The sequence below is a fragment of the Fistularia commersonii genome, chromosome 4, assembly GCF_037954325.1.
Source record: "Fistularia commersonii isolate RoL2024-O1a breed Wild chromosome 4, RoL_Fcom_v1.0, whole genome shotgun sequence".
Classification (NCBI taxonomy): Eukaryota; Metazoa; Chordata; class Actinopteri; order Syngnathiformes; family Fistulariidae; genus Fistularia; species Fistularia commersonii.
The window spans coordinates 18,899,808-18,925,154 of NC_141287.1; the positions used below are offsets into that span (position 1 = coordinate 18,899,808).

The 25,347-nt window shown below is 42.4% G+C and overlaps 1 protein-coding gene across 1 annotated transcript in view; it reads right to left on the reverse strand.

Annotated features, from left to right (window-relative positions):
• Nucleotides 1-486: 486 nt before the first annotated feature.
• Nucleotides 487-25,347, reverse strand: part of b3galt1b (UDP-Gal:betaGlcNAc beta 1,3-galactosyltransferase, polypeptide 1b) — a 54,506-nt gene continuing 29,645 nt past the window's right edge. Inside the window, exon 2 of the mRNA XM_086145807.1 lies at nucleotides 487-2,484. Within this exon, the coding sequence (XP_086001933.1) occupies nucleotides 1,263-2,249 (987 nt within the window). The 5' untranslated portion in view covers nucleotides 2,250-2,484 and the 3' untranslated portion in view covers nucleotides 487-1,262. The remainder of the gene's footprint in view (nucleotides 2,485-25,347) is intronic.

Here is a 25,347-nt window from a genome sequence, read left to right on the forward strand (position 1 = left end):
ATGTTTAAGTCATCAAACGTCTGCAGTCGCACAAAGTGCCTTCAAACCCAATATTCCGGACGCTGTCTGAGGGCATCTCAGGGGACAGGAAATAGCAGTTCAATCAATTCTAAACTGATCGTGATGCTTCCAAAACAGCGGCGAAACTACCATCCACGCCAGGCAGTGCGGCTGCATTAGCTGGGTCTATAAACAATTTCAGGGCATGTATCTCCGTGACTGCGGCATCGAAATCATTTCATTTATCTCGACCCGGCAGATTTGATTCCCTCTTCTATACCACTGCGGCCTGTTTTCCTCGAGATCATTTCATTTAGATGTTAAATGTACGTTGTGTTTTGCCGGTTTTGACTGGTCATGCTAAATGTACTCATGGTATCATTATATATTGTGTCTGACGGGCCAGTTATTGAGAAATACTCCAAGTTTGGTGCAACTCTTGCTGCGATACTGGACGGTTCGCCCTTGAGAACCGCCGGTCATTTGGTTTCTCACATCATCGACTTCTGAGGCCTTATATTTGCTCCATTTGAACATCGGAGGGTTTCATCCCGTGTTTCAGATGCGGGAGCTAGCCGTTACTTCACACTGAGTCAGAAATCTGTATACTCCACCAGGGAGTCGCGCTCAAATCTGAACTGTGAATTTTTACCTTTTCACCGGACAGCCCTTGACTTTTATGGCAACCTTTTTCAATCGCGACGGCAAAAACCACGAAAGCTTATTGAAACGTGCGCTCGGATCATAAGGCTCGAGCGGAGGCGGAGTCGACGTCGCGACATCGAAAACGATTCGATGAGTCTTTCTTGATTTGAGTTCGAAATAATCCGCTTTGCGACCAAACTTTGACCGGAATCCCTTTTACCGTCGACCTCTTACCTTCACATTGAATTAGGATAGAATTTCTGCACACAGTGGACATAAAGAACAATTGTAGCGTAAATAGTGCTTTGAAAAACCGATGGTTAATCCCTAGCGCCGATTGACATAATGCTAAATAAGACAGTCGCGGCCGAGTCGAACCTCGAACTCTTGAAGAAAACGGCTTCCGATGACGACGCCGTGTTTAAATAATGCATGAAAACACGTGTTCCGAAAACCTCACGCATCCGTCGCCAAACCTCGAGGCGGAATCACCAGAAACACGCGCGGATAGCGTTTGTGAAAACATCTGCCGAAACGCAGACTCCCGGCAGCCGTCGAAGTTTTACCGTTATCCGGCGTATAAATAATGAAGTCAAATCAAAAGGAAAAAGTTGTTTCTAACATCTCAGGTGTTTCTTGCTGGACATGTCGTTCCAAATGCGATGCATCTCCTCCGGTGAAATCTGGTGGACGGTGATAACCCGCCTGTACCTGCACAGACTGTAGGCCATTTTCCAGTGATTAAAACCACTGTTCTGATAAGGGTGTATACCCAGCTTACGCAAACACAGTCCGACGTACACGTCCTCCAGGTGCAACAGTCTCGTGTGTAACGACGTCTTGTAGATTAGCTCGGCTACGTCCGTCGAGAACACGTAGCCCGTGCCCGAGCAGAAAGGCGGATATTTGCTCTCGGGATACAAATTTCTGGGCATGTACCACTTGCTGCGCATGTCCCTGATGGGACCGCCGTTTATCACGTACCCGGTGAAGTATCTCTTTCGAGGCTTGGTGGCGGGTTTCAGCAGCTTGTGGATCAGGTTGTCCATGTTGACGAAAATGTCGCTGTCCGTCTTCATGACGTACTGCGCTTTGGGGCAGAACGTCGCCACCCAGCGCATCCCCATCATCGTCTTGAGGGTGAGGTTGTGGTAAGAGTCGACGAAGTCCTCCACCACGATGTCGTGGAAGATCTGGCTCTCCTGCTCGACCATCTGGTTCAGCACGGCGTCCGTGTTTCTGCCCAGCAGGAAGATGGTGAGGATGCGAATATCGCCGAAGGTGCTCTCGTCCCCCCAGGTCTCCCTGATGGCCTGGCGAGCATCGAACTCCTTGTGCGTGGTGCTGATGAGGATGACCAGGAAGGGGGCGACGCTCTCACACTTCTTCGGCTCGTTGATGAGGAATTCGAAGGCGTGCGGGTTGAGGGGGCGGGTGCGGATGTTGGTGAAGGTGATGTTTTTGTGGGGTTTCACAGTCTTGCGGATAGGCACGGTCATATGGCCCACATAGGTGGACGTCGGACGAGTTATGCTCAAGTACCACAGAGCGCTTGCCCAACATACCACTGTCAACAAGTATAAACATGACACTTTTGAAGGCATTATGCTGCATTTAGGTGTAGTTTGACGAGTTGGTCGCGATAAGGCCGTCTTTCCATTAGCAACGTTGCACCCGGTGAGGCAGCATGAAGCTGCTCCGGCATGCGCTTTGACATTAATTGTCAGTAATGGATTACTTGACGTAGAGGTGACGCCGTTTGCATTTTAATGCAAAGCACTTTAAAATCTCATGGATGTCCAATATCTCTTTTTGGCACGGCCGCTCCTCCATTTATTTCTGTAAGAGAGAAAACAGATAATGGAAAATTACAATGGAGCTTCATAAAAAAAATAAAAATAAAAAGCCATTTAGAATAAAGGCGGTAATTTGGAATTAATAATATTGCAACATTAGCGCCACGCAGTTGTATAATATTCAGCAATTATGCTTAGATTTAATAAATAACAAAAACAGTGCGGCTCTAGGGCTCGACGCAGCTGATTGTTAAAAACAAACAATTTTTTTCACAACGCGACGTGAGTTTAAAAAGGCTATTTTACAGGAATATAAACTGCATTCAAACAAACACTCTGACTTTTACCTTCCCGCAAATAGCAGAATTGTTGTTTCACCATGTACGAAAAAAATGGCGGCGTAAAATAAAAAGAACGCAGGTAGAAAAGGTAAAGTTAGAGAGGTCGCCGAACGACGGAGCCTTTTTTTAAGCCGGAGAAACGCGGCTGACGGCGGGAAGATTGGAACAAGCTGGTCCCGGAAACAGGAAAGTGATGCAACAAATTCAAACCGAAAAAAACAAAAACAAAACATAAGCTGCGGTAATGAGGATTCTGCATCAGCCACAAAAACACAAGTCAGCCACACACACACACACACACACACACACACACATCTAGATATATAAGAAAGACAACACTAGACTGTAGTTAGCTATTATTATCTTTCTCCAGCCCTCTATCACCAGCACCATCACTATTTTGTTGCATTTCTCTCCGCGTTTGATAAATGGCCGACAATAAACACGAGATAAACAATCTAGAATCACAATTCCGAGCGAATGAATTGCTTTTCTCACTTCAACTCAAATGGAGCTGCCCTGCGGGAAAGTCAACACTCCAGATATCGTTACAATTTCTTTACCATGTTTCCCCGACATTTTTTTTTTTTTTTTTTTAGTCTAGATAAACCCCATATGAAATAAATATCTGCGTATCTTAACATGAAAACATACAGCGAAAAAAACATAAAATCAAATCAGCAGCGGTCGAAGACGTTTATTATTCATTGGAAACACATACGAGGCTCTTATTGATTCAGTACATTCGGATCACTAAATAAACATGAGAAAAACGGTTATGAAAGGAAAATAGCGCAGATTGAGATAAAGAGCAGAATCCGTGCTTCGGTCTGCACATAAAGCTGTTCCACTGATGCTTGAGGAGCAAACATATTGTCTTTTAAACTGTGCAGCGTGTGATGAACTGCCTGTCTGTTACCGAGCTAACAAAAGCTTCGTACGTTTATTTTTTTTTCTTTCTTCCCACAGCTCGGTACAATGGGATCCATTTGTTTTGTTTTGACGCGGCCGACGGGGGCCGCGTACGCAAAGCACGTGCGTCATCGATCTTGAAATTTTCAAAGCTCTTTCCTCGTCCGCCTCCGACGCGGCTCTTTCGCGGGAGGACGGACGCGAAAGAGCCACAAAAGCCAATTTCCGTCGCCGAGAGCGGGAGGACGGAACAACCTAGAACAAACCAAACACGACCGTGATGGGATCATTTGAATCTCATTTAGGAATCCAACGCAATCACCCACTGAAATTATATGCAGAAATGATAATGTGATTTCAAGAATAAAAGATACATTCATGTTCTTTAGAAACAATTCCTTCCACCCTTGTGGAGGATAATTTATAAAAATGAGCCCCAGACTTTTATCCTTTTCAACGCTGAGAAACGGGTTCTCAAATCTACATCTTTGATTGTTTTTTCTTATTTCAGAGCAGGAAGCGGGATCAGTCTTTCTTCTCTTTTTTTTTTTTTTTTTATTTACCAGCGAGCTTTTGCTCACAGTATACAAACTCTTTTTATTTTATCACCTCAAAAGATTTGGATGAACAAATATCAGTCCGCTTTACTCATGGACTGGGAAATGTTACTTTATAGCATGATGCCCTCTAACCTTTAACTGCTCAGTAGTAGTTTGCTTCGGTTCCAGGGCTTCTGGTCGCCGCGGAAACCAAACTACCGAAGAAACAATGGTTCATTGACAACGGAACATACAGTTCTTTAAATTGATAAGAAAATGTATTTTCCTACTTGTTCAAGGTCTGATTTTTAACCCTTTCATGTGCATTTTAATGTAAAGGGAACCACGCCTGGGAAGACTAATAGGCATACGTGTGCTTTTCGGAAAACGTATTGCTAAAAAAGCATGGAGAATTGTTATTTCTTTAAAAATCGCAATTTTCACCCGGAGGCACCGTCTTTGTTTTCCTAAAGCAACGCATGCTGGGGTGAAGGTGTACGGAGGTTGCTGGTATTGGCTGACGAACTAAATACCGTAATAACGCCACATTGTGCTGTTTTTGTTTGCAATTTGCGGTCAAAGGGAAACAAAGCGCAGTCCACACAACTTTCCAAGGGACAAGAAGAAAAGAAAGGAGCGGGAAATTTCTTGTGCTGCTAGTTTTTAAACGGACAGCGAAGCCAAACGTCACGCATACGGTTTTCTTTCACAAGCGTACAAAAGGTCCTTGACGTCAGCAACGCGCGACTGCAGAAGTAGCATCTGATGACGGAAACGCCGTCGCCGGCACGATCCCAAAGAAAGCTGGCGACAAATCACGCGGTCTACAGCGTCTACAGCGAACAACCAATAACAAAAAAGCGGAGTTATTTACAACAGACGCTCTCTCTGGGTTAGCATAGCAGCGCAGTTGTCGTACGCACACTAGCGACTTTGGCCGATTCTTCTTGCTTATTCTTCTGTTTGCAATAATTTCTAAGTACATTGTGACTTCTGCCTTCAACGTTATCTTCCAAGCTCACGTCTGTCTCGGGCTCAAATGGGAAGGGTTGCACGGATGACGTGTTTTTGCAACGTAGCTTAAAATGAACGGGACCGAATCCGGCGCAACCGTGTTACATCACTACCAGGACAGAATTGTGACGTAAACAACAATGAATACAACTGATTCTTTTTTTTTTTTTTAAGAATTTTATACAAACTGAGATATATTAAGAGTTTTTCTTATCATTTTTTATTCAGCTGGTAAAAATATTGACCAAATAGGACAATACCGTCTAGGTAACCAGACATACTTTTAAGGAATTCTCATTAGTAGCAAAAATTCCTGGAAGAAAAGCTACGGTTTTTATGTCGCCGGTACAAATACTGATCAAATAGGACAATAATGTCTTTAAAAAAGGCTCATTCTGCCAAAAAGAAGGGGGAGAAACTGCGGCAGGCAACAAGTGCGTCGTCTTAAAGGCCCATAAGCAGGAGCACCAGGACGCCGGCCGTCACTCACGAAATCTCACATCCCAGGCTGGAAGTTAGAATAATTCATGAGACGGATCTGTGCCGCTTTTCTCCCCCTCTCTTCTGGCCGCCGGTCTGCAGAGCGCAAACTCCTGCTGCTTTTCAAAGCAAACATTTGCAAGCTCGCCCGCGATTCCTCTCCGCACACGCGCCACTCGACCGATCCTCTGCAACCGAAGCCGGAACAAAGCGGTGGATATACGTCAAAAAAAAATCATGCCGGAAGGACCTGAATAATTCGGTCCGGTGAAGTGACGGGAGAGAAATCACGGCGATCTTGAGGAGTGGGGAAGGCGTTCTGCTAGCGATGGAAAACGATGCATCATGGCCTGACAACGGAGCGCTATCGTGCATGTGCAATCAGACTTCGAGATAAATCGCCAAAGTCCTACGTGTTGATAACCGGCGAGATTACCGCGTAACGGGCCGCGATGGTATTTCCAGCATCGCTTTAGATTCAGTGCGAGATATATCAGTTTTTATGCGTGCATGCTTGTGTGTGTGTGTGTGTGTGTGTGTGTGTGTGTGGGAAAGAAGTGATATAAAGGAACTAATTTGCCGTGAATTCAAGGGGAACCATATATTCGTCTCGAAACACCAAGGTTTGATTAGATATAAACGGAGGGGGGTGAAAAGATAGTTACTAAAACTCAGGCTTGAGGTAGTCCGAAGCTTTCCGGATGCTTTGAGAATCCATATTATAGACCAGACCTGGGCATTTTACGGCCTGTTTTACTTTTTTATCCGGCCCGCCAAAGTATTTTCTTTGAATATTTTAATAAGTGCGATCGATGTTCAAATATTGAATTTAGATTACCTTAGTTCTACCTTTTACAAAATACGAAAATTATTAAAAAATTGAAATAAAATGCCAAAAAATGTAAATATTCAAATCGCAATTTTCATCCTGGCCAATTTACATGATACCTAGTTGGCCTGCGCCTTATTTTTTTCCTTTTACGAAATACGAAAATGATTTAAAAAAAATTGAAATAAAATGCCAAAAAATGTAAATATTTAAATAGCAAAATTCATCCTGGCTAATTAACAGGATACCTTGTTGGCCTGCACCTTATTTTTTCCTTTTACCAAATACGAAAATGACTTAAAAAAAATTGAAATAAAATGCCAAAAAATGTAAATATTTAAATTGCAATTTTCATTCTGGCCAATTTCCATGATACCTAGTTGGCCTGCGCCTTATTTTTTTCCTTTTACAAAATACGAAAATGATTCAAAAAAATTGAAATACGAAAATGATTAAAAAAAAAATTGAAATAAAATGCCAAAAAATGTAAATATTTAAATTGCAATTTTCATCCTGGCCAATTTCCATGATACCTAGTTGGCCTGCGCCTTATTTTTTTTCCTTTTACGAAATACGAAAATTATTCTAAAAAATTGAAATATGAAAATGATTTAAAAAAAATTGAAATAAAATGCCAAAAAATGTAAATATTTAAATTGCAATTTTCATTCTGGCCAATTAACATAATACCTAGTTGGTTTGCGCTTAAAAATAAATAAGAAACATGCCGAAATAATTGCTCAGCCCTGTTCCAGACGATAGAGCACGAGCGCTGTCTGTTAGCAGAATCTGGGGGTTTTGGACATTCAGGGCCAAACGTGTGAAGGCAATGACAAAGCCCGGCGGCTGGCAGGCAGGCAGGCAGGCAGGCGGCGAGATTCTCCGCCGTGCAATTATTCCAATCAGTCATAATACCGGACATCACACTGCGAATCAGCCATAAAAAACCTTTAACTCTTCGCGACTGCAGCTGGTCGGTCATCGGCGGAAAGGATGGCGGCGGGTTGATATTAAATGATCCGCACAGGGTGGGACAGTTATAGCTCTGAGCGCGGGACTTCCAGGACACGCCGGAGAAGAGAATAAAATGGGGAAATGATTAGCCCGTACCAACAGAGGCCCAATTTATCAAGATTTATCACACAGCAAGATGTAACTTGTACGGTGGAGCAAAGCACAAAGACAGCCATTCATCAAGACCCGCCATTTTTCCCTCCAAGCTTCCGAGATGAACGTTTGGCGAACCGGTTACTAAAAAGAGTTATTATACTCCCCGCTGCACGTCACAAATATATTTTTTGATTCACGTCCCGCCGACCGTCTTCAGGCAGACCCTTTTTTTTTTTTTTTTTTTTTTTTCTCTTTTCCATTGACGTCCCTGAGCAAATAGATTGCCGGATTGAATTCGGCGCTTCGCGGAAAGCCGGAGGATCACGCAGAACCGAAGGTTTGAAATAAGATTACGAGAGTCTCATTTGGACAAAATCCACTTTTTAGTGACGGCCTCCCTTTGAATCGCACGGCACGCCGGCGACGGAAGTTTTTAGCGGCGGATTTTAATAGGCGCAAGACGTATGCATGTATGTGGTGATGCAGGGAGCTCAGGCGGCCCACGTCGCGACGCTAGAAGAAAGTTTGTTTTTTATTGAAAAGTTATGCAAATAAATGCAAAAGGGGTTTCTGCTGGAAAAAAAAAAAAAAAAAAGAGACGTTCCGCTTTCGTGCAAACCCCGTCAGAAGACGGATAGCCGAGCAGGAAGTTGTCAAAATAATACAGGATGTGACGGCTGATTTGAATTAAATTTTAAGCAGTCGCTTTAATTTTACATTGATCCAGCCAGCCAGTCCTTAAGATGCCAAGCGAAGATCCCGGGAATCATGTTCACAAAGCGTCCTCGGGCTGACAGCAAGGGGGATCGGCTGAAATGCCACAGTTTTTACGTAGGAGAGATTACTGTCACCCACTCGATATCTAACTGGAGCGATATGGCAGATGTAGGAAAAGGCATTTACGCTCCGGTATTGATTTCAAAAAAGGACGATTTCTATTGGGTTTGCCTTCTTGGACCTTTACTTAACGGAGTTTTTTTTTTTTTTTTTTCTGATCCCACAAAACATCGATCAAACTTTTGAAAAGTCATGTTTTTTTTTTTTTTAAATGTACAGCGCTTTTTTTTTTACATCACCCGAGAAATGCTCTATTCCCCAAACGCAAATTCCGAACTTAATATCTGCCTTTTCAAAGCGTTATGGCATTTTGGATTTTGATACATCAACCGAGACCACACACACACACACACGGAAAACACACAGACACACACTTTTTCAAAATAACAAGGCATTTTCCGGTTGGACGCTTTGGTTATCTTTTCAGGAGCTTATGATTAACACTGTCTGCAGTCGCCATGCCTGGTGTTTTTATATTCTCCAGATGAGTTGTTTACCACTGTGTAGTCACACTTCTGAAAGGTTTTTGTTTTCACTATGTTGCTGAATGCAGTATTTACACTCCGCCGTCTGATTTCGCAGCTTTTTTTTCCGGAAGATTATTATCGTTATTATCGTCGGAGCCTCTCTTTCCGCGATCTCGACGAGCGACTACCTGACCGATCCGCATAATATATTCAATCATTGGATATAGAGTGTGCAAAAGGTCAGAGAAGTGCAGAGAAAGTTGCCGCGTACGCTTCCTCTTGAGCAAAGTTATCAACACGAAACACAACGGGCGGCAATAATACCCCCCCCCCCCCGAATCTGCGTGGCGTTTGAGGCGCCGGATGGAAATGAGCTGGAGAAAATGTGAAATCACGACGAGAAGTATAATGCTGTTTCTCCGGGGAAACATCAGGGGGGATATTGTCACTTACATGGTTCACGCTTCCGGGCTCCTGGCCCGTCTTTTAATGATGGAAGCCACTGTTAATCTGAACATAAACATTTGATTGATTTAAAATATAAAAGTATCTCTTTACACCAGGGAGAGCTGAACTCCTGAGGTAAGATGTAATTACTTGTTATTACTCGTAACTAAATTTATCCCTGATGCGGCGGGAGGGGGAGCGCCGCTCTACGCCTTGTAATTTCAGTAAAATGCAGCGTTGCTCGTATAATGGGCCGGCCCGACGTAGGAGCAAAATAACGCCTCTCCATCCTGCGAGGCTCTTCGGAAAAAAAAAAAACCATACCGGGGCAGATAATTTCACGCCTCGTTCTTAATGGCACGGGGGTGAAAAATGTCGCCATCATCGGATAAATGCGTCTCTCGCTGATCAAAAAATATACCCGCGCCACAGTACACAGAGAGAAATAATGAAATGTGACGGCCCGGTCGGGGACGAATAATGAGGTAAGACAGAGACGGGGGGATTTCAACGAACTGGCAGGAAAGGTTTAATTAGGGAAAATACGACGAGAGCTGTTGCTTCAGGCAGGACGTCAGAATCCCGCTTTTGTCTGCCGCCGCGTAAAAAACTACACTCCGTCTCCAAAGTTACAATTCCAGATCCGCGCACGTGCCGGGGCGAGACGGCGAGGTGATTGCTTTTTTTCCCCGACATAATGAGAAAAGAATTCATTCGCGCCAAAGTTCACCGAGTTCCGTCGGGACGGGGAAGAGTCTGTTGTCTTCGTTTTAATTGTCGAAGTCAAACGTGCCTGAAAGGAGGAGACATTAAACCGGAGGATCTATCCTTAATCTCCTTCCAACTTATGAACTTCTTCTTTTTCGCCTTCTGGGGTCCCCGCGGCCAATCGTCGGCTTCCGTCTAACCCTCTACCTCTTCATCCTCTCCTCTCGCACCTAATGACTTCAAGTCCTCTTTGGCTCCGGCCGTAAATCTCCTCTTCGGTGTCCTTCCAGGCCTCCGACCTCGGTGTCCTTCAATGCAGATCTTCGCTCTCCTTCCTCTGCTCATTTTATCTCAAAAACATCTAACAAGTGCTTCTCCTGACGTTGGACTCCTTCCTGATTCCTCTCCATCCTCCTCACTCCCAAAGGGAACAACTGCAGAATTGGAATCAGGAAATATAAATATACGGGGTGAGCTGATAAGTTAGCGTTAGCTCGGGCGGCTAACAAAATCTTTGTTTTGGTTAGCTTGTTCTTCGTCCGTCGGGGAAAAATGTCGGAAGAAAGTGTAAAGGTGGATTTATATTAACCCTGGTGCGATCTTAACATCGTGTTTACTCCCCTTGTCCTACGGGTCAAAAATGACCTATAAGACAATCTTTGTACCCTAGTGGTGTACAGCCCACATGGAAACATAAACAAAAAAGAAGTATCACTTTTTCTAATTACGGGGTCTCTTTAGGAAAAGTCATAAAATTTCAAGTTGGAAAAAAATAGGTTAAGGTGTTTTTTTTCTACAGCTAAACATGATAGTGGGGTCACTTTTGACCCGCAAAAAAAAAAAAAAAAAAAAAAAATCACAAAAAACTGAGCTAAAAACCATAGGAAACCCCCCCCCCCAAAAAAATTGAAAAAGCTACTCCTTGCGCCGGAATCGGAACATCTAAATCCGTGCTACCTCCAGCTCTACTTCCTGTCATATTATTAGCCATCATGAATGTATCCCTGTGCATTCGGTAAATAAACTATAAATCTAGAATGACACGGGCGTCACCTTCACTCCTCCGCGTCTCCACAGTACTTATTAATAAGGCAGGATGTGAGGCTTTCAGAGGGACCCTTCCTTCAGCCACTTGCTGAACCGCCACTGTTGTTGCTAATTTTAAGCACAAGGCTGTAAATAAATCATTAGCAGAGTCGGCGAAAAATAAGATTCATTTCCAGGTATCAGCGGGAGCTGACGGGCAACCCCCCCCCCACCCCCCCTCCTTCTGCGCCCCGAGAGCCAACGACAAAGTCGCCAAGGTAATATTTTTTTCCCTCCAGTGCCAACGGTTTTGAATTGTATGTGCGTGCGATGATTTGTTTCCGCATCATTATATCCTCCTCTTGCAGAAAATAACAGAACTATTTCATAAGCATTTCAGTCCCTCATTTATGTAAGTGTTTTAGATTGTTTTTCCTTTTTTTTTTTTTTAAGCTCTAAATATTCCTCCCTGCCCCGCAAGTTCATACCATTGGATCCGTATGTTTTTCTGTGCTTCACTTATATTATATTATTATTATTATTTTTTTTTTTAGCAGGATGCAGAAAGTTATATGCCTGAAACTCCCGTTTCTGCAGCCCTGTGGGCGGGCGGCCCGTGTCAGACGAGTAATAAAGGTGATAAAGAGAGAAGTCAAAGAGTCCTGGATGTGGCGGGGGCTTCCTCAATCGGACACTGCAGCAAAAACAGCGATAAAGCACCGGGAGTCCAGGCACGGCTGAAGGGAAACACGGAAAAAGCGGGAACTGCCTCCTGTCTGGTAATCTAACATTTATTTCCCCTGAACAGATGCTGCCTGGGGTCCACTACGCCGCTGAAACCAGTGCGTTGGCGAGTACATTTGTCTTGTTATCCTGAATATTGAGTAGCAAAGGAGTGAAACAGTAGCCTTCGGAAATGCATGCAATTCCTGTAAATGACACAAATCAAGTCGATCAGATCGCGCGACAAAGCGAGTGTCTTAAAATAAGGAAGGAGACGCTTGTGAAGTCGGTCAGAATAGTCGTAATGGGAAAAATATTTCGGGAAAGGCTGTTTATTCCGGACCGATTTGCGTACTTCGTGTCGAAAGTGTCCGTGTTTGCATGCAATCGATTCCAAAAAAACCCAAAGAATAGCGTTTTTCTTCAAAGCGGCGAAAGACGTATATACATCCCAGCTGTGACAGTTTTAAACCATTAACCACCCACTCGGTTTTTTGATGAGGTATTTTGGAAACTTTGGAAACAAACGATAAAAGTCAAGTGGGGAAAAAAAAAAAATCATAAATTCAAGCTCTGGTTTGAAGCCTCTAAAATAAAAGAGATGTGTGTTCAACGGCACTTCTTAGTTACTTTGCTATTGTGAGAAAAATAACCCACAGTTTTTCTCTTATTTGCCACTGTTGCTAAAAGTAATCACCTCCCGCTCTGCAACGGGAATTGAGCTTCGGCTTATGAGTAATAATGGTGTTACGGGTAACAATTCTTGAATTGGTAAATTTGACCGATATTTTTCTGTGAAATAATCTGCTAGAAATACAATACAGTGACAATTCATGAATGAATGAATGAATGCATCGGGGTGGGGTGGAGCCTATCCCGGTTGCCATTGGACGAGAGGCCTGTCAATCAAAGAAAGGAACTCACAACTATTCACTCTCTCATTCACACATCATATTTAGAAACATAACCACCCATCTTCTCATCCAAACATCAACTAGAGAAATTACGCTATTCACCCTTTCATTTACACGTCACTTAGAGATATACAACTATTCACCCTTTCATTCACACGTCATATTTAGAAACATATAGCCATTTAAACTTTCATTCACAAGTCATACGCGGTACACATACAACCATTCACACGTAGATTGTCTACATTGCCACCATAATAATAAACGTGATCCACCTTTTTCCCTTCAAAAGAAACTTTCTGTCTGACGTCTGATTTTTACTAATTTTGCTAGCTTCTGGGTTACATTTTTGGCGCTCTAGTGAGCGAGATGTAACCGACAGATTGCGGTTGTTTTTCAAAATAAATTCTTTTTCAAAATAAAGATTTTTCAGACTCAGATAATAAATCCAATAGAAATAATTGATTACCGTAATTTCCGGGCGATAAGCCGCTGCTTTTTTCACTTAAACAACGATGCAGCAAATTTTTTTTAGGGGCGGGTGCTAACTAGCGTCATGCCGCTAAAACATTTATCCTCGCCAAATTCTGTGTCCGTTCAACTCCAACACCAAAGAAGACGACTTTGACAGTTTTAGTGCGCAGGAGGAAGCCCAAGACAGCGATCAGCTTGCCAGTGTGGCTTATATTGAGATGCGCTCAATAGTCTGGAAATGATGGTATTTCTTGTGCAGCCTGGTACCAAGTGATCCACGGACCGCACCGGTTTGCGGCCCTGGGGTCGGGGACCACTGATATAGAGCACATGTGTCAAACTCAAGGCCTGGAGAACGTGTTAAAAGGTCTGATTGTCTTAAAATAACGTATTTTCCACACTATAAGGCGCACTGGATTATAAGGCGCACCGTCAATGAATGGCCTATTTAAAAAAAAAAATCATATATATATGTATATCATATCATATCATATCATATCATATCATATCATATATATATATCATATAAGGCGCACCGCATTATAAGGCACATATAATAGAAGCTACAGTAGTGACTGGGGTTGCGTTATGCATCCACTAAATGGAGCTGCGCTACAGGGAATGTTGACAAAACAGTCAGATAAGACAGTCAAACTTTATTAATAGAATATAAACCAACGTTCTGACAACTCTGTTCACATGCATTTCCAACTCCATTTGTCACAGTTCAAAGCATTTCATAAAACGAAAGCACCAAGAAGGTCCGCCTCTATATTCATTGATGTTAAGTTTGCGTATTTGTCCTCTAACTGTAGCCGTCTCGCTTTGTTCCCTTGGAAAACTCTGTTTGGTCGTCTTTACTTGGCGCAGGTCATCTTGTTGCTTCCTCCACTTCCGCACCATTGATTCGTTAATGTTGAATTCTCTCGCCGCTGCCCGATTCCCGTGTTCTACTGCGTGACTGATCGCCTCGAGTTTTAACTCTACGTTGTAAGCGTGTCTCTTGAAAGGAGCCGTTTTGGGGTCTTTACACTCACAAATGGAAATGAAAATGCACGCTTCGTGCAGTCATATATCCTAGCATGAACCGCGCGCTACTCATCCTAAGGGAGAAAATGGAGTCGCCGGCTGCTTCCCGTACTGGCGAGACCTCTTGTGGCTCAATATTGATCCATATTTAAGGCGCGCCAGCTTATAAGGCGCACTGTCGTTTTTTTGAGAAGATAAATGGCTTTTAGGTGCGCCTTATAGTGCGGAAAATATGGTAGATAAATCAAACGCGTGCATTGATTCATGCCGATCCCGTTACCCGCGAATCGACGCCATTAGACCGCAGTGTATCCACATCGATACCGTTTTCAACAAGTGGAATTGAGAAATACAAATGATCCTTAAACGTCCAGGAAGAGAAAAGCTGATGCAGATGGAAGGCTGTTTCAAGAAAGATGGGAATGCATATGGATTTGAATGAGTAATAAATTCAACCATTCACCCTTACAGTCACATGTCACGTAGAAACATCAAATCATTCACATGTCTGGGCAATTCAGGGTCTGCGATCAACCTCCTGCATGTTTTTTTTTTTTTTTTGGGACTGTTGGAGGAAAGCGGCGAAACACGGAGTGAACACGCACACGTCACGCAGAACCCCCCCCCCCCCCCAGAATCATAACGGGGGCTGTTTTTCTGTGAGGCAAAAGCGCTAACCGCTGCAGCACCGAGCCGCCCTGCAGTGATAATTATGCAGTTAATTTAGAGCTGCTTTTAGAAAAAAAAGTTTTTGAATTGTATGTAAATGAGCTCTCTTGTCAGAAACAAAAGATAAACTACTCCTTTTATTTTATTTTTTTTCTTTTATTCTGTCTGGCTTTGCATGATGCATTACAGAATTTAAAAGAGCTAATGAAATGTGATGGTGTGAAGAATTTAGGAGGGATTTTAAGCCCGTGCATAATAATTACAAGTATTTTTCCTTCAGTCTATGATCTCTAGATTTTGGTGGCTTGTTTGAATTATATCATTATATTGAATTACATTTCATTTAATTAATGGTCAGCAGAAAGACGCGTTAATACATCGAGCCAGAGAGCAGCGATTTAAATACTGCTGTGATATTATAGATGGGGTTCTGCGTTGTAACATAGCTGTTATGCGTTGTTCCATATGGAAGGAGAAATGTGATTTAAAACTAAATTTGGAAGAAATCCCCCCCGCCCCTTCCAAAAATTGCTTTTTTTCATTTTAATTTTACTCCAGTTTTTTCTCAGTCTGATTAAGTTTTTGTTCTCTTGAGGGATGGGTGGCTTTGGGGAAGGGGGGGGGGGGGGGGGTCGGAGGAGGAGCAGCGTTCTGAAACTTTAGAGGTCACCGTAATGTGAAGGAGCGCTGTAATTACACAAGTCTGTGAGCTTCTAAAAACTTATTAATAAGCTCAAAGAGTTCACTTCTCTGTCCTGAATCCACAAGGAGACGGAGCCACCGAGGCCGCCGTCACTCCTGGGGCCTGAGAGGAATCACATCGCCTGAGCCTTTCAATGCCGGTAACTCTGATAACGGCACAATGAGACTCAGATTTGTTGAGGTTTATATTCCCCCTTCCAGGAGGAGACTCCCGACCCGATCCCCGAATCCCGCGCCTTTCGCTCGTATCGCTCACTCGAGTATTTCCAATGCGTTGTTAAACAGTTTTAGATCTCAATAATCCTTTTCAAATTACCGCTTTCAGAGAATTTCCAATTTGACTCCTCCAGGTTGCATTTAAAACGAGGCCATACCCCGAAAATGGGCTGAAAGCCATTTAAAGCTAATCAGCAATTGTAATTTTAATATATGATATTATGTTGGTAAATTTAGATTTTGGAAATAAGGACCCGAGGAACCTTTCGTCCTGATTTTCCCAAGCATTATTTTGTCTTTCCCACCTGAACCTCGCTGCTTCCCCCCTGACATTTCGGAAGCACGGGTTTCCCGAGGCCGTCCGCGAAAGCCTTTTTTTTTTTTTTTTTTAATTTGGGTCTAAAAAATGATCAGAGCGAACCGCCTGGGTGGGCATAAAAAATCACGGCGGTACAGCGAAAAACCAAAAAGTCTTGCATGCCTCTGTTGCTGTGGGTGGTTTTATTCTGTCCTATCGAATTCCGGTCTTGGTGCCTCTGTGTCCTTTCCTGCGTAATAGGACTTGAGGCTCCCATTATCTTGGCAAAGTCCTGACACAGCACAGAGCAGCCCTTTCCATCATCTAAAAAAATAAATAGAGTAAACCTTCGTTTATTGCGGGGGGTCACGTTCTAAAAATAACCCGCAATAGGCGAAGCAGTCGGCTCGTCACGAATGTCATCGCTGTCAGCAAAGGTTTCATAAAGTTTTTTAAGCTTTTGTGCGAATAACGTTGGTATCCAGCATAATGTTCTTTTTCCTGTAGACGTGAATCCACAAAGCTAAAACGGACGCCATCCTTACAGCCGTCTTGTTGCAGACAGTCACAACCCTTTTTGCATCCTTGTTAAAACTAATCGCCGCTGTCGTCCTTATGTTGTTTTCCTCCTTCTTTATGCAACGAACCAAAGATTCATTTATTCTGTAATGGCGCTCTATTCGGCACGTCCGGAAGTTTAACTTCTTCTTCGATAGTTAACATCTTTCTCTTCCTTTTTGCCGCGTCGTCAGGTGACTTTGCCGAATGTTTCGTCGACATTGTGATAAGATAGATAAGATGAGACAAATTTTAAAATTCCTTTGTCACAGCAGTGTAAGTTATGTCAAAAAAAAAAGAAAATAAATATGAATATAAACATAAAGAGAAAGGAAGAAGACATAAGATAGCAAGACAAAAAAAAAAGTCCATGAATAATTGCAGCATAATTGTAATTGAAGTAATTGTAACATTATCAAAAGCTCAAAATCAGACAATTTCAATCAAAAATAGCAAAGGCAGACTGACGACGTACCGTATTTTGCGGACCCGATATCGACAAACGGGTCGATTTTCATGCATAAAGCGCATTGCGCATGATAAAACGTACGGTTTATAAAGTAAAACAAAGTAGTCAGTTTAGTCAAACTTTATTCATCTCGCTTTAGTTCCCTCGGAAACTGGTCGTCTTTCCTTGGTGTGGATCATCTGCTTGCTCATTGATTCATTAACCAAAGATTCATTTATTCTGTAATGGCGCTCTATTCGGCATGTCCAGAAGTTTAACTTTTTCTTCGATAGTTAACATTTTTCTCTTCCTTTTTGGCGCGTCGTCAGGCGCCTTTGCCGAACGTTTTGTCGACATTGTGGGTTTTGTCATGGGGAAAATTTGCAAATGTAAATTTGGCGAGCTGTACAGAAACGAAGTGCGGAGATTGTTGACACTGGTCTACCGTCCTTTAGCCAATTAGGATTCAGAACACAATGTACTGTTCTGTTAAAAAAAAAAAAAGATTTAAAAAACTGCACTAAAAAAATCTGCAAAACAGTGAAGCCGCAAAAGGTGAACCGCGTTATAGCGAGGGTTTTACTGTAAATGAACAGAAAAAAAAAAAAAAAAATCAACTACAGCTCTCAACTTGATTACTTTATTTGTGTTTTTTTCTTTAATTTTTAACAGTCATTTAATTATTATGGGAAATGTATGCTTTTTCTTTATGGCCCACTGGATAGAATGAGCACTGTTTTAATTCTTGGTTTAAATAATGCATAGCTTTAGGCTTGATCTGTGTAAAGTGCTCTACAGCATCTGTTCGAAATCCACCTCGCGTCACCGCGGAAACAAAACAATATACTTTTTTTTTAAAAATAATATCCTTTGGCGGGCTGCAAAAAAAAGGGTCCCTGGTTTGATTGCACGCAGATTGCATGTTTTCACCGTATTTTATTGTGTAATGTATTAAACAAGCGGTACGGAACGAACGCGGGAATATTGTTTATAAACCAGGTACTCTGTTGCTGCAGACGTAAAGTTCCTTAACAAGAAGCAGTCGTGGGGAAATTCATGTTTCTTTTTTAGAAACCGCCGTGACAAATTCAGAACTGACACACCGCCCTGAGGTATCACACACTTTTCTAATCATACGATGCAAACAAATTAGAGCTCGGAAAATCCCGATGCACCACACAAGACGGGATCAGACAAACTGAGTACGCATTCATAACTCAATTCGTGAAATACATAAAATAATAATTACAATTGAAATGAGAACATTTTATCACGTGGTTCTTTAAATAAACAGTATTTAATGATGTAAACCTTTTTTTTCAGGGAATAAGGAGGATTTTCCTTATCCTCAAGGCTGACTTTAATATGCTACTCTGTAGACCCAAGTGATATATTCCAAACATGACACACTTAAGAAATTAACGCTCCAAAACAAAGACACGGGCAAGGATTTTGTAAGCTTCCGGCTAGATGAGATGCAGGAGGCTCATCCTTAACGCCGGAAGCAAATATACGTTTTGGTTCTTCAACGCGACGCTGCTTGACGTGCATTAAAGCGGTGAGCAGTTGCGGCCGTGGCAGCGCGGATATTATATTCGGTCTCGGCAATGAAGGCATCATGGCCGGCACTTAAGATTATCAACCGTCATCAAATTACTCTTGTCATATCCCCCGCTTTTAATTTCCCTTTTCTTTTTCCATGCAGACAATAAAAACAACTCATCGCTTCTCTCAGAGTTACGGACGAGGCCATGAATAATTTCGTTACTCAAGATCCCGAAACATCTCGGGGAAATAATGGGTATAACAATCAGCCAAATATCTTCAAAAATGACCAATGAGAGCACAGTTATTTTGTCAGAGCACAAAGGGACGATGGAGGCACGCTAACGAAATTCCCCAGTAAGGATATCCAGCTTTAACCCGCTATAAACCCCAACGTGTGCAGAGCTGGACGGCGTAAACAATCAATAACGCTTCAGACATCTGAAATTCAGGAAATTAAAGCAATGATGTCATGTTTATCTATGCCGCTGGAGCCGATTCTAAATTCTAGACGCGTCCGACCGTTCGCCCTCCCATTCACCCTTACGGCCAATGAAGGGTCTCCGATGAGTCTGTGCATGTTTCCCAACGGATCAAATGCTGTTGATTCCTTTGCTTTCGCTACTGTCCCATCTGACGTCGCACAAAATTTTCAGCCACAAGGCATTTCTGCTCCGCTTTCTCCGCGACGTGGGCAGATCATTATCTGTCGTTACAGATAGGTGATAATGCTGCGCGACATTATCTATAATGCAGTATATCACAGTATTTTTTTTTCTTCAATAATGCATTGATATCCCTGACACTCCATTATTTATAACCGAGATTCCGGTTAGGCAATATGCAAAACAAACATTGACACCCCTGTGATTTAAAGTGGCACTCTGCTGATGTAAAACAAACTTAAAAAGAGACTTTTCAGCTGCATTAATTATTTTGCAACAGCATGTCCCAGTATGTATCCTCTGGCAGATATTGCAGTATAATCGCACAGCGGTCCTTGTATCAATTCATATACAGTGATCCCTTCGCTATAACGCGGTTTACTTCTCACGGTTTCGCTACTTCACGGATTTGCATGGTGCATTGTGTTCAGCATTCCGATTGGCTAAAAAGTCACTCCGCCTCTTCTCTACCTGTGCATCGATAACGTCGCAGTTTAATACGTACACGTACGTAAAACAGCTTGCCAAATTTACATTACGTACGTGCAAATTCTCTTACAATTCTGAGTTTCTCTAAAACCCATTATGTTGACAAAACGCTCTGGACCGACAAAAGCACCCGTGGCAGGGCCCGAAAGGCAGCGGAAGATGCTATCTATCGAAGATAAAGTTAAACTTCTGGACATGCTAAGGGAAGGTAAAAGCTATGCGGCTGTAGGTCGGCATTACGGAATTAATGAATCTCCCGTTCGTTCCATAAAGAAGGAAGAAAAAAACATAAGGACGACAGCAGCAATAAGTTTTAATAAGGATGCAAAAAGGGTTGCAACTGTCTGCAATTTGTTGAAAAAAACATTTCTTAAGTGCAGTACTTTTATTTGTGAAACAAATGATTGAGCCTGTAAAATGGTTTATTCTTTCTTTTCAATGTATAATAGAGTATTTAATAGTATAGTAATTGTAAAAAAAAATAATGGTTTCTACTTCACAGATTTTGCCTATCGCGGGTTCTTTTTGGAACGTAACCCCCGCCAAAAACAAGGGTCTACTGTATCCTTTTTTGACTTTCTCGCTAATACCCGGTCCTATGGCGCTCACCCCTAAAGCCTACCTCATTACTCTTATATATCTCTTCTCGACTTCAGCTGGATCTACGACCTTTGCGGCGCAGAGCAGAGTGGGAAGAGTTTGGAAATTAAAAAGCCTTCACTTTGATCACCCTAAATCAGCATTTTAGATGCATGGCTACGATTATAATAATTGAAATCGCAAAGCGCTGGCCGTCCCTTGCAGTATGAGGCTGTAAATAGCCGTGTCTGCCGGAGATGCAAGTCACCACGGGCAGCAGGGAAGTTTGCATCGGGTCCAGATCTGGTTCGCCAAAGATCTGAAGGTGCCCCTGTTTTTTTTTTTTTTTCCGAACACCTCGCTCTGTTTAAATCACACTCGCCGCGCCTGAAGGCACGACTTTCATTTCGTTTTCGATTTTGGCCGCCCCCTGTGGGAAGAGGCAGTACAAGCTCGACCTTTTTCCTGCTGCAAAGACACCCGTTCGCTCTCCTTGTCAACTTTGCATTTTGACAAAGCACTCTGAGGTCGTCTTGCCGCGCAGATTGGCTTTTATATTAGGTTATCCCCGGTAAGATAAGATAAGATAAATTTTAAAAAACCTTTGTCTCAGCAGCATAAGTTATGTCAAAAAAAAAAAAAGAAAATACATATGAATACAAATATAAAGAGAAAGGATGAAGACAAAAGATAGCAAGACAAAAATATCCATGAATAATTGCAGCATAATTGTAATTGAAGTAATTGTAACATTATTAAAAGCTCAAAATCAGACAATTTCAGTCAAAAATAGCCGAGGCAGATGTTCGGCCGACATGTCGGCACTGACGAAGTACCGAATTTTGCAGACCGTAAGCCCCAATATTAATGAACGGGTCTATTTTCATGCATAAGGCGCACCGCGCATGATAAAACGTAGGGTTTATAAAGTAAAACAAAATAGTCACTTTAGTCGAACTTTATTCATCTCGCTTTAGTTCCCTCGGAAACTCTGGTCGTCTTTACTTGGTGCGGATCATCTGCTCGCTCATTGATTCACTAATATTGAATTCTTTCGCGGCTGCTCTATTCACATGATCCACTGCGTGACCGATAGCCTTGAGCTTGTATTCGTAAGCATGTCACAAATGAACATTGATGCTATGTTGAAGCACAGTATGAACCGGCGTTATAAAAAGTGGCGGAGGTAAACGATACTCCGTAGCGTTCTCTGATTGGTTTATTGTTGCCAGCGATAGTTAGTGCGAGGTTGGAACAGCACAATTCCAGCGCTACATCTAACATTCTGACGTTGCGACCCATATTCAACTGATTTCATAGAAAGTCCCCGCGTCAGTCGGAAAATCGTCTGACAATCGAGCGGAGCGGATTCGTCGCTTACCAAAGCCGGACTAAAACATTTTGACAGATGTTTGAGCGCAGCGTACCACATCGAATTGGTTGGAGGTCAGTAAGCATAACAAGAATTCATACAGAAGGCGCAGCAGGCGTGCAAGGTGCACGGCCCATTTTTGAGAAACGTAAAGGATTTTTAAGTGCAGCTTATAGTGCGAAAAATACGGTAAATCCATTAGAAAAGCAACATCTGGTGACGTTCAGTGGAACCTCGGCTTACAAACGCTCCGAATTCCAAACCAATCGTCGGAAGAACAGGGATTTTGATCAAATTTTGAATCGAGACGCGAGCAAGCCTCGTTGTACGAACACCAACGTAGCACTCTGCATTGTTTACATCATTCATCCTTGTGTTCTACTCTTAAAACTTTTTTTCAGCAAGTTAGACCTCATTACGGCTTCCAGAAAAGTGAAGAGTGCTAGCGCTAGTAGTGTTAAGAAGCGCTAAGAAATGGCAAAGTCAACTATCGATTCGATTCTGAAGAACAAAGATGTGCTAAAGACTGCTGATGTGGCTGAAGGGGCGACTACGATAACAAAGCAAAGTTATTATTAGTAAGACAAGCTTGATTGAGATATTGTTCGGGATGATCTCATATGCGAAGGAGACAAAACGTGCACGTGACGGCACTAAGAGAACAAACACCAGAAACACAGCAATAATTATCTTTCATTCATTTCTGTATTTTTGCCACAAATAAACCAATCAAAAAGTGCAGTGTGTTTTTCGTGCAAGAGAACGAATCAGTGAAATTTACATTGATTTCAACGGGAAAAGTCAAAGGACAATTAAATTTTAAGCCTAGGTTCTACTTTACTGTAATTTCCAGACTATTGAGCGCACCTGAATATAAGCCGCACCGTCTAAAAATAAGTCAATAAATATATGTGTACATCTAAAGGCTGCACTTGTCTCTAAGCTGCAGGTGCCCATGTTGTAAAGTGAGATATTTCTACAGAAGCATTATTTTTTTTACTTTTAATTAAATACATACCGGTTACATCACCTCCGAAATTGCCGAACAGTGGCTGTACGACGGCTGATGAAAAAGATGAATAATAAATAACAGAATCCATCCATCCATTTTCTATCCCCCGCTTCGTCCTCCTCCATCTGATCGCTATCTCCGTCTTTCTCCTGCGCACTAAAACCATTTAAGTCGTCGTCTTCGGCGTCTAAGGTGTGAGCAGCCTCAGAATTTCATGGTCCTTTCATTGGTCCGATGTGACGAGGCCAAATGTTTTGACGAAAAAAATCATCGTGGTTGAAGCCACAGTGTTCAAAGTGTGTGAAAAAAGTAGCAGCTTACAATCCAGAAATTATAGAAGTTGTTTTACCTCCAGCCTTACATTTTTTTATATTTTGTTTTCTATTGTTTATATTATACGTAGTAATACACACCCAATGGCATATTCTCCTCCTATTGTTACTTCTTGCAGACTTTTCCACCCTTCAAGGCTGCTGTGTACAATTGAATTTCCCCGTACATAAAGTCTTATTTATCAACCAGGAAAAAGTATCGGCACTCACCAGCCAAAACGCGAACTTAAAAACTGAAAATCCCTCTGGATCTTTGTTTATCTTGAAGTTTTGACCTTTTTGCCAATCTTCCTGTCTGTTCGGTCAGATTTCGGGACCAAAACAAATACTTAGAAGGACGACCGGTCTGATCGTATTCATCGATGGGGATCGTTTTACAAGAGCATCCGAATCGGAAATGTTCGAAAACCCATAAACACAATATCACCGAAGCTACTGCAACATCCGATAGCGAGTTGTCGACCGTCCTCCTAAAACGAGGCTCTGATGACAGCTCTAGAATTTGCTCAATAATCAAAGAATGTGCGAATGACTGAAAATGATAAGATTACACGATAAAGAGCGTCCGTTGTCCATTCTGAATTTAAATCAATTTTCAAGTCGAAGATCTCCCGACTCGATTATTTCCCCTCTCCGTAAGAGGCCGTAAGAGACAATCGTTAATAAGCGAGGACGGTATTTCAGTTTTACAGGTCGGTACGCTGTTTTTTTACTGTAAACATCCAGATAAATTCCGGCACGTCCACCAGAGAGACAAAAGATGGAAGGTGCGTTTTTCTGGCCTGATCACGTATCACCGGTGGAGTCGGACAGAAACGCGGAGCCTTAACGAGAGGATGTTTGCAGCGGGGCCTCTCCAGCCAACCGTGTCACATCACTGAGCAGCCAGGTAGTCATTAGAGGGACAGATGGTGCTGCAGCTGATTGGTTTCTCCGCTGACCTATTTGAGAGTGTTTTCCTCATCATGCCTCTCTTCAAGGGTAGTGAGGTACAAAGAAAGGAAAAAAAAAAAAAAAAAAAAAAGGAGACGACAAATTCAAAATCCAACCCAGTCTGTTGGAAACCGGTTATGTCTTTTGACAGGTGTTTTCATAGAAAGTGCACGGCGATGTCTTCTGAAAGCACCAAGAGATGTGTCTAACTGCAGCTTCGCCATCTCCCAATTATCTCTTTGCACCAACATAGTCTTCAGAAATCGTCAGGATGCGGAGCCCAATGAAAATTTCAAAATGGACCATATTAGTGTCACAATAATATAACTGATGTATCACTACAAATGATGAAAAAAAAATTGTATCCATTAATTCATCAGCTATAGCTCTTACCCTGTACTCCTGGCTGCCGGAGCCTCTCCCAGCTCTCATTGGTCGAGAGTCTGGGTTCAGCTTGGACCAGGGGTGTCTAACGTACAGCCGGCGGGCCAATAGCGGCCCGCCAGGGGGTCCAATCTGGCCCGTGGAAAACTCATAAATATCACGAAGTACTTTTTTAAAATAAAAATGCAGTTCCTATATTGTCTGCTAGGGGGAACGCTGTTTTCGTCAGTGTTAGCAACATGGCACAAAACTATGCGACTCAGAACTTACAGCAGGCGCAGCAACTTATTGTTACTTATTGCTAGAAATGTAACTGATTTTCCGTTGGCCAAGACACCCTCATCTGCAAGATGCTGTCAAAAAAGAGAAAAGTGCACGTCAAGTGTAGGGTTATTCGTGAAAAATGAACCGCTACTTATTTGTTCATCAAGGTTGATGAGAAACCTGTATGCTTGGTGTGGATGCAGGAAATTTCGGTGCGACTACGAGACTCGTACGTACAACAAAACGAGACAGAAGTGAGGCATTGTGTTGTCGAAATTGCACTTACATTTTTTAATGAATCTCAGGTTGTTTGTCATGTATTTTTTTAAGGAACAGTTCATTACATATAAAGATTTTATAATTCACCCGTTCTCCTTTACACTAAAACGAAGGAAAAATTGGGACTTAGCGTTACTTGTAGGTATTTACGCTATCCATCCGATCATTCCCTCTCTCAATGACGCTTCATGTTAAGAAATACAATTTTGGCCGATTTAGATGATGCAGGAAACCAGAGAACCTGAAGGAAAGCATCGCAGAGACGGGGAGAACATCGAGACACCGTTGTGTCGCCTGTTTTTATATTTACA